This window comes from Oratosquilla oratoria, chromosome 3 (genome assembly GCF_046742065.1).
Source record: "Oratosquilla oratoria isolate Oo_2021 chromosome 3, ASM4674206v1, whole genome shotgun sequence".
Classification (NCBI taxonomy): Eukaryota; Metazoa; Arthropoda; class Malacostraca; order Stomatopoda; family Squillidae; genus Oratosquilla; species Oratosquilla oratoria.
This window is the reverse complement of record NC_134779.1, coordinates 84,618,118-84,627,879: the sequence shown is the minus strand read 5'-3', so window position 1 is coordinate 84,627,879 and position 9,762 is coordinate 84,618,118. Positions and strand designations below refer to the sequence as shown.

The window sequence follows — 9,762 nt, the reverse complement described above, 5'->3', positions numbered from 1 at the left end:
AATAATAATAATAATAATAATAATAATAATAATAATAATAATAATAATAATAATAATAATAATAATAATAATAATAATAATAATAATAATAATAATAATAATAATAATAATAATAATAATAATAATAATAATAATAATAATAATAATAATAATAATAATTTATAATAACCTCTCGGTTTTGTTCGATCCATAATATAACTTCAAGCTTTTCTGGCGCCCCCTTAGTGAACATAGTGCTGACTTAAGGATTTTGTTATGGCGAACGCCAAATGATTTTATTCATTTTGGGAGAGACATATGGACTTAGTGGCTACATTATTGATACTTTCTGGTTTGTTTAACCTTGTGAGATCATATGACTATTTTAGTGTTTTATTCTATCTGAGACCTGGTCATTCAAATTAAGAGTGAGGGTTTAGAACTTTCTAAACTTTCTTCTGGTTGGCGCCAGGCAATTTCATTCAGATAAGAGGCGTTCTCTGGGTCTCCGTGGGGTGAGCTATGAGCTTCGCGGAATCTCAAATTGGCCTCATCATCATCCTCGCCAGGGCGACGAATGCGAAGCTTTAGCTGTGGGCAAATGCAACCATTGTTTCTCATCCACAATAACTCTGCGTTCCTCTCACATACGATACCCTCGGCGTTATCATACTTTTCCTTTTATTTTTGCTGTCTTTGTGCGATTCAAGTCATCTATTTTATAGTGCAGCATTTAATGAGATTCATAGATTCTGGGCGAAAAAGGTAAAGTAGCTATAACTAAGACATCACAAACTGCAATTCTTTTATAAATTAGGTACTACTTTCTAACTAAGAATCCCGCGATTTCTGGCCTACTACTATTTTCACAGCGTCAGATCTGACCTGGCTCTATTTTACAACACATCTTCTAGAACTATGTACAGAGGTGTTTATATAAAACTACCTTACCACGAGTTCTACGAAGCTATCTATATTCAGCTGTTATTTCTAAGGCATGATTTCTTTATTGTCACTATTTCTGTGACATTTCAATTAACCCGGTGCTATTTCTATGGCTCAATTTCTGTATCACTTCTACGGCGCCATCTCTGCCCTAGAGCTGCCTACCCCTGCAGCACATACCGGTATCTTTGTAACGATTTCCATTTTATTCTTAAAAACGCGATTTTTGTATTGCCCCATTAACAATATTTCTTTGGCATGATCATGTCTGACATCTCATCTTTTTTCACCTTCTACAACATTACAGTAGTTCCACAGAGCGAATATTCCACCCTCCCACCCATTGTTTTTTTAATCATATATACGTATATATATATATATATATATATATATATATATATATATATATATATATATATATATATGTACAGTATATATACATATATATATATATATATATATATATATATATTATATATATATATATATATATATATATATATATGTATCTGAATCCATAAACGTCTTCCACAGTTTCGCCCCAGGGAGGAACTATTCTCAGCCTCCTTCCCTTGCCTCCTCTCCCCCTTCTCTTTCCCCATCTCCCTCCCTCTACTCTCTCTCCTCCTTCTCCTTCCCCTTCCCCCTCTCCCTCCTCCTAGCTTCCATCAACATCGAGAAATGTAGATCGGCCCCTTCTAACAGTGCCAACAAAAAACACGGAAAGATATCCCGGTGCCAACAAAACACACACACACAAAAAAAAGATCAGTTATGTTCGTAAACGCCTTCAGCCCGAAACTGACGCGTTGGCTCTCGGGAAGGTCTTCTTGGTTGATTAAAATCTCCTGGGTCGACCAGAATGGCATAAAGCCTGTCGTGCTGGGTGCTGCTTTTCCTTCTTGCTGCCGCCAGAGGATTCTATTCATCTCCGCGACACCTCAGTCGACAGGTGATTTTATTTTTCTCCCTGGCACTCCCTTGGTACAAAAGAGCCTATCTCCTCCTCTCTTCCGGACTTAAGAGCATTTCTCCTTTTATTCTAACTGCCACCAAACGATTTCCTTCTCCTCCAAGTAGCGCAGGGGACTGAGAATACTGAGAGTTCCGACAGAATCGTCTGAAGACAGCCAGAAATATATATATATATATATATATATATATATATATATATATATACAAGCACCTGGCTGCGCCAGCCACGGCTACGCCGTGGGTGCTTGGCCTGCGGCGCCCGCGAGCGAAGTGGCAGCATATACCACCTAGGGTTCGGTCTTTGCAAAGTTGGCTAGTGGCCTAACTTCCGCCACCCATTCGATAACTTTGTTTTCGATATATTTCTTTTTAAATGATCCAGAGCCGATCACAGTGCCAAGATGTCTTTCCTCCTCTTTTGTTACTTTCATTTCACTGTTTTTAAAGAGGTTTTTACTGATGATGATGATGATGATGATGATGATGATGATGATGATGATGATGATGATGATGATGATGATGATGATGATGATGATGATGATGATGATGATGATGATGATGATGATGATGATGATGATGATGATGATGATGATGATGATGATGATGATGACGACGACGACGAAGACGACGACGCAACGACGACGACGACGCCGTGGGTGTTTGTCCTGCGGCGCTGCTCGCTTCGTTCCCGGGAGCTTCGCGCCCTAGGGCTACGCCCTCTTGCTATACATTTGTGTTTTATTAGTCATCTTTAACTTCTTCAACTTAAAGCCGCCGGCACTACTTCTTAGTAAAAGATTCTCCCTCGTTGTCGTCGCTGCACCTCTTGTTGCTCTCAGTGGTGGTATCTCTGTTCTCTTTTAGCATCTTTTTGACCTCTTCTATTTTTTGGTCAACTTCCTCTATTTTCTCTTCCAACTCCTCCTTGATAGAGATAGAGAAACTGGAGGCAGGGTCGACCTCTTCTTCTCTTTCGTAGCACAAATCGTACGACGCGGGTAGCAACATATCTACGGCTTCCTCTTCTGAGATCGTGTACACTTCTTTGGGTATCTCTACAATGCTTTGGTCAGGCTCTTCTTCGGCCAAAGCAACTTCTTGGTCGTCAGAAACTACGACCGCTTCAGGAGGTTTATCTTCTTCTGAAAGACTCTCAACGAAATGTTCTTTATACACGCAATTGCGTGGTAGTTTCATCCTGAAATCGTCGTTCACTTTTTCCCAACCTGTGTATATGATGAGAGAATTCCAGCTTGTAACTCTTGAGCAGGCTACATAAAGTTGTCCGTGTGCAAAGCACTGTGCAGAATCAAGCAATATTCCACACCTATCAAATGTCTGCCCCTGAGATTTGTTTATCGTCATCGCATAACTAAGCTTAACAGGGAATTGTTTCCGCTTGAATGGTATAGTGGTATCAGTAGACTCCAGAGTAATTCTCGGGAGTAAAACCTGTTCACCCCTGTGTGTACCGCCTAAGATCTTTCCGACTATGATATTTTTTTTTAAGATTAGTCACTATTACTCTGAACCCATTACACAACTTGGGAGGGCATATATTCCTCATAACCATGATGACACTTCCTACTTTCAGTCTCAACATGTGAAGATGTCTGAATGTCCGTTACTTCTTCCATTGCAGTGTCAACACTCATGTACACTTTCTCTGGTTCTTCAGACTTATCGTAGACCATCAAGTTTATCCTGTCGACATCATCGTTTGTGGGGGAAATGATATCCCTCTTCTCGAAATATGAAGCATTCAGGTGATTTTCCTCTAAATTATCATAGACTTTGTCCACTAACTCTTTACGGGTCTCAACGACAATCCCAAACTTCTCGGGAAGTTTTACGGGTCCACTCTCCCCTCTCCCCAGAGCCAATAGATTTTTCGCAAATATATTGTTCTTTGCGTCATCTGCCTTGAGTCTCACGTTACGTGTTAGTTCCAACTTTAAAAGGTCGTCCCAGAAATAACCGGACTTTATACAGTATTCGAGCTCATCATTCATTCCTCCCCCTCTTATAACTGGGAGGATTTGATGAAAATCTCCCGCACAGACAAATACTATCCCCCCCATAAACCTTCCTGGAACCCCCAAAATGTCCCGAAGGGAAACATCAAGAGTAGCTAACGTGTTCTTGTTTGCCATCACAACTTCATCCCAGACTATTAGAGACGTCATTGATAGGAGCTTCGCCAACTCTGAGTTTTTCTTGATGCTACAGGCGCACATTTCGTTGTAATCCATTAACGGGATCTTGAACATGTTATGTGCAGTTCTTCCTCCATGCAAAACAGTAGAGGCGATACCCGATGAAGCGACAGCCAAGGCAATTTTTCCCTGAGAACGAACAGTATCCAGTAAAATGTTGAGCACGAAAGACTTTCCCGTCCCACCTGGAGCATCCAGGAATATCCCATTGTGCCTGTACTTTTGGGCGTTCTCGATGCGAAATAGCACAGTATCGTAACAGAGTCTCTGATTGCTGTTCAGAAGAAGAGACTTCTCCTTCACCTCTTCTGTCAACTTCTCTTTGTTATAGGCCTTTTCTCGGCGTATGATGTTTGATGTTTTCTCGCCACATCTTGAAAGTGGTAGCCCATATTGGGTGATAGAGCCCCCTCCGAAGTTCCACACATGTTCCTGGATATCGTCTAGAGCGTCAAGGTAAATTTCATCGTTGTATTCCGTCGCTTTTTGGCGCTGCAGGAAGTCACTGGCGAACAAATCTTTGGTCTCTTCCCAGATACCTGACTGGTCCTCTAATTCCGAAAACACCAGCATGCTCGCATAAGTAGCTCGCAACTGATTGCGGTCATTAGTGTGGTTGATGATTTCCAATATAGTTTTCTTCCAAGTTTCTTTGTCGTTTAGGAGTCCCATCGCTTTAACGGCTTCTCTGTAAGTGGGGTAGATCACCCCTTCAAATGTCCGAAGATCCTCTTTACGTTTGTTAAAAGTAGTCTCAAATAGAAGAGCTCGACAGTTTTATTTGTGACAGCACGTATCCTTCCTAGAGAAGATGCTGTCGTCTTTCTTTCTTCCCAGACACTGCTAGTGTTATTAAAAACAAAGTGGTTGGGAAGCTGATTATAATATAGGCCTGCTGCAAATTCGTTTCGCGCACACAGTTTGAAGAAAGCTGTCAAATGAGTGTCTTTAGAGGTTTTTCTATCGATCTCCTCCTTAGACGCGTTCTCCTTGAAAAATACCGCGTTCTCTCCTTCTAGATGCAAGTCAAGAGTTGCCACAGGGGGGTGACTTCTGTGAATCGCAAATTTGAAAATCTTCCACGACGCCTCATTCGCATTGACGAATCGTGCCTCCTGGAATTTTCTCACTTCATTAACATCTTCCCCTTCTTTCGTTTTCGAAAACAGAATGCGGTCACATCCTTTGTTGACGTACTTTGTAACGTAGGCTATGCACTTTATAGAATTTGAGCACTCAACATTTATGTGCGTGTTATACTTTAAACATAGGTACGGGCTGTAGGGGACAACCCATGAATTGTCAACTTTAATTTTCTCTCCCTTTACTTTTTTCTCGAAAGAGTGGCCCCCTTCACCTACTGCTGTCCTTCGATACAGAGGGTACCCGTTGTTCCCAAAGTACATGTCGCCCCTGCACACTTTCGGAAAACCCTTTCCACACAATGATGTGGAACCGTACTTTCCTTGAAAACATAGTTGGGACTCGTCAAAGCCTCTACAGGGGCCGTGTATCATGTTCGTTGTCACAATCTCATATAAGCGCGGCTCTTTATTTTTGTCAGGTATCTCAGCTGATATCACCCTAGAGACGAAATCGGCAATAACGTGGCGTTCCATCCAAAGAAGGATATGAACATGAGGGAGACCTCTTTTCTGCCACTCAACACTCAGTAGGTGTGCCTTAACGCGCCCAAACACGTTTTTAATCGTCAGATCGTCCATCAGGCTGTCCACTTTCAACTTGAAAATCCGACTAACAAAGTCAGGGCGGTCATACATCCGGGATATGTCACAACCGACAGCCTCCACGGCTTGTTTCAACTCTTCCCAATGAGGATTCATTGTAAAGGTGATAAAAAAGTCTGGAGACCCGTAAGACGACACAAAAGCCAAGGCGTCTTGCTGCCGCGCTTTCATGTATCTTGGGCCCGCAACAAATGACCCGCCTTTCGGTTATCCCCGTCCCCTATAAGAATATCAGCGCGCTCTTTCCGCAACTCCTGTTGATTGTGTTTGATGAAAGACAACCTGTCAGACTCAACTTTCACGTAATTATCCACAACAAATTGTTGGAAAAGACGGGCCCCTTTAGTCATATAATTGAAAACACCTTCTCTTTCCATGTAAAGAGAGGCGTAGTACATGCAAGGGCTTAGCCTACTGTATGTTGCAGGAACATGTTTTGAACAACAGATGTCTGATTTGCGTTGCTTTTTCAGAGTGCAAGAATGACCGACGTCTCCATTGGGAAACAGGAGAGGATACTGAAAAACATCGTAGAAGAAGTTGGTGTGACTCATAAGTCTGAGACTAAATTTTGAATCTTACTTTGGGGAACCTATCACTATTTCCAATGGGTCTCTTGAGGGGCCCAAATTAACGATGGCTCCCACCTGCGAAGAAGAAGTGGGAAGGTGGTAGACTCCTTTATGTTCGCGGGTTGTTAGATTCTCAGCGGCTTTCAACGTAATAGATACCTGGGGTAATTTGCCATATTTCTTGACGTGAGCTTCCATGAGCTGTTTAGCCGTCTCTAGCTCTTTCAACATCCCAGACAGACACGCGTTATGTTTTGCCATGTATTCGTAAAAGTGTGTGATAATCTTCTCGTTCTCTGAAAGAACCTTTTCCTCCCTAGCTCGTCTCTTCTCCGTTTCGTTCATTTTCCTCTTGCCATTTCCTGACTTTGAAAAATGTTGAACCGCCAGAGTGCGAAGTTTAATCTGCTGATCTTTCTCGTGGTAGAAATAAAGATCCAAGAAAGAATTATTATTCCTCCAAAACGGGTTTTTCTCAGAATTACTGTCATGATCAAAATGCACGTCTTTCCCAGTCAAAGACCCCTTTTTTTAGCAACCCGGGCTTCAATGAGCCTAGTCTGTGGTACACTCGTCCCTGAATTTTGTAACACAGTGCCTTTTCCCCTGCGTTCTCCAGCTTACTCGAAGTCGCAAAAGATGTGAAAGAAAATACTAAATTGAAACCAGCGATGTGTTTCAAAAATCTTTCAGAGAGAACGGTTTTGCCTTCGTAGAGCTCTCTTATTGTCCCGTCCTTAATATCTGAGGGCAACAATAAAGGAGTTTGACCCAAGTTGCAACAGATTGTTTTGTTTTCTCGTTTCCACAGCAAAGCTGAACAGACTTTACATTTGAAATCCCCCAATTGGCCGATGTGATGCGGAAAAGTTTGAACCCGTTTTTCCCTAAGAAACCCAAGCAACTCCTCCCTCACAGTTTCTCGCTGGTCGGAATCTGGCTCCTTCAAATGACGTTCGGATCGTTCTTTTGTCAACTTGTCAAGAACATTTTTCTCTTCCTCTGAAAAATCCTAAGGAGTCTCTCCAAATCGCAGGAAAACTTTCACTTTCTTAAACGCCTCACGTCTCTTCCTTTTTTCGGCCCGCAATTCTCGCGCTTCTTGTATCTTTTGGACCTTTTCTTCTCTTTTGAACTCCCGCAGTTCTCGTGCTTCTCGTATCTTTTGGGCTTTCTCCTCTCTCTTTAACACCCGCAATTCTCGTGCTTCTCGTATCTTTTTGGTCTTTTCTTCCTTCAATTTTGCGCGCATTTCTCTTTTTGAGACCCTCTCTTCCGTCTTTTGAAGAATATCTCGTGCTCGGTCCTCATTTCACTTCTCTGCCTCCAATTTACTCGAAAACTGCTGACTATCATTCCCTGGTGCACCAGAAAGGTTTTCGGGCGTTTCCTCTTTCACGGGACGCCGGTCATTCTTTTTCTTCAGCGCGTCTTTGACCTTCTTGACCGCATATTTGTTGTAACGTTTAGCCCTCTGGAGGAGCCTTCCAGGTCCCCCGGAGGAGGAGTCTTCCAGGTCCCCCGGAGGAGGAGCCTTCGAGGTCCCCCGGAGGAGGAGCCTTCGAGGTCTCCCTGAGGAGCCTTCGAGGTCCCCCGGAGGAGGAGCCTTCGAGGTCCCCCGGAGGAGAATCCTTTCAGGTCCTCCGGAGGAGGAGCCTTCCAGGTCCCCCGTAGGAGGAGCCTTCCAGGTCCCCCGTCAAAGTTTTAATCGCCAATCTTTCCTTACCCCCACCGCTCTCCGTGTCCCCTTTTTGCCACGGATTGGCCGGAAGGACGAAAGAAACGCATGCCTTATCTCATTGGACTTTTTTATTTTTATTTATTCATTGATATATATATATATATATATATATATATATATATATATATATATATATATATATATATATATATATATATATATATATATATATATATATATGAACCCCAATTTGGGTGTTCTATGGAGTTACATGTACAAACGAACAGCAACAGACCTATTGGTACTTACATGGCAGTTTTGGTACTTACTTTATCATTAATACTATCACTATTATTATCACTATTAATATTATTATAATGATTATAATTATAATAATTCTATTGTTATTATCATTATTAATCTACTTAAAAGTAGATCATTCTAGTCGGGGACCTGTAGCTAAGTAAATGTCGAAACGTTTTTGGAATACATCTACAGTAGAACAATCGATCACGTTAGATGGTAGACCTTTTTATATATTAACAACAGAATTGAAGAAAAAGTATTTCGCTACGTCTGTTTGAAATCGGTTTCCTACAACCATTATTTCTAGTTGAGTTGGAGGTGACATTTTTGAAATATCTTTCCACATCCATGTTTTCAATTCCTTTGACAATTTGAAGACCTCAATTAGATCTCCTCTCATTCTCTTTTTCGAGAGACTATACAAATTTAGTTCACTTAGGCGCTCTTCGTACAGGTGGATTAGTTTTTGGAGTGTAAGAGCTTGTCCAATTAACATCGAACTCTTTGGATAAACCTTTTGAATAGATCCGTTGAATGAATATTGTACATAATATTTTTGGATAAATATTCAATTTTTTTTTTTTTTTTATTAAATCCCTTGAATAAACAACTTGGATACGTCCATTGAATACATTCTTTGGATAAATCTTTTGGTTAATCCTTGGGATCAATCGGATGAATTCTTTAGACAAATCCTCTTGGTAAATTCATCGGATAAACTACGTTTTTTTTTTTTTTTTAATCTGTTAGCGCCTGTTGCACTAATCTCTAAAGAAGTTCTTATTCTTCTGTATAGTAAAATTCTTCATTCACCAGTGTTCGCTTCGCTGGCTATAGCACTTAGCAATTTTCATTCTTCTTTAGGCCCCATGCTCAAAGCTTGAGGAGGGAATTAAATGAGATTGATTTTTCTTATCTTCATTCTACTACTTGGTTTTGTGAGCTACACCAAGGGAGTCCCGCTCGAGATCCCTCTACAATACGTCAAGACACCTTCGTTCTGACGTCACTATTTCATTCATCCAATATCCTTTTACTTCTCAAACAAGTGCTACTCCTTAAGGGCGTGACTTTACCTCCCCGCGCCAATAATAATTTTTCTCCTTCTCCGCCTTTTTCTCCAATCAGAGAGGCTGTTATACTATTTCAACGATATTATTTACGTAAGCATTATGTCGTAATGGAAATGGCTTATACGCTTACAAATTTTGCTACATCAGCATTGTTTACAAATACAAGGCGCGAGCGAGCGCGTGTATGACTAAGCTATTTCTGTCGGCCGTTGTTTTTAAACCTTTAATCGTAGAATTGCATACGTCTCCACCTACCTTTCTATCTAC

The 9,762-nt window shown here is 41.2% G+C and overlaps 2 protein-coding genes across 2 annotated transcripts; both read right to left on the bottom strand.

The window, feature by feature from the left end:
• Positions 1 to 3,434: 3,434 nt before the first annotated feature.
• Positions 3,435 to 4,787, bottom strand: LOC143019187 (uncharacterized). The gene has a single exon (XM_076174884.1). The coding sequence runs from the start codon at positions 4,785 to 4,787 to the stop codon at positions 3,435 to 3,437; it is 1,353 nt and encodes a 450-aa protein (XP_076030999.1).
• Positions 4,788 to 4,819: 32 nt separating this feature from the next.
• LOC143019176 (uncharacterized) lies at positions 4,820 to 6,034 on the bottom strand. The gene has a single exon (XM_076174873.1). The coding sequence runs from the start codon at positions 6,032 to 6,034 to the stop codon at positions 4,820 to 4,822; it is 1,215 nt and encodes a 404-aa protein (XP_076030988.1).
• Between the last annotated feature and the right edge of the window lie 3,728 nt (positions 6,035 to 9,762).

What these genes read in the sequence shown, in the direction of transcription:
- LOC143019187 (XM_076174884.1), bottom strand. Translation starts at nt 4,787, where the DNA reads ATGGGACTCCTAAACGACAAAGAAACTTGGAAGAAAACTATATTGGAA.
- LOC143019176 (XM_076174873.1), bottom strand. Translation starts at nt 6,034, where the DNA reads ATGAAAGCGCGGCAGCAAGACGCCTTGGCTTTTGTGTCGTCTTACGGG.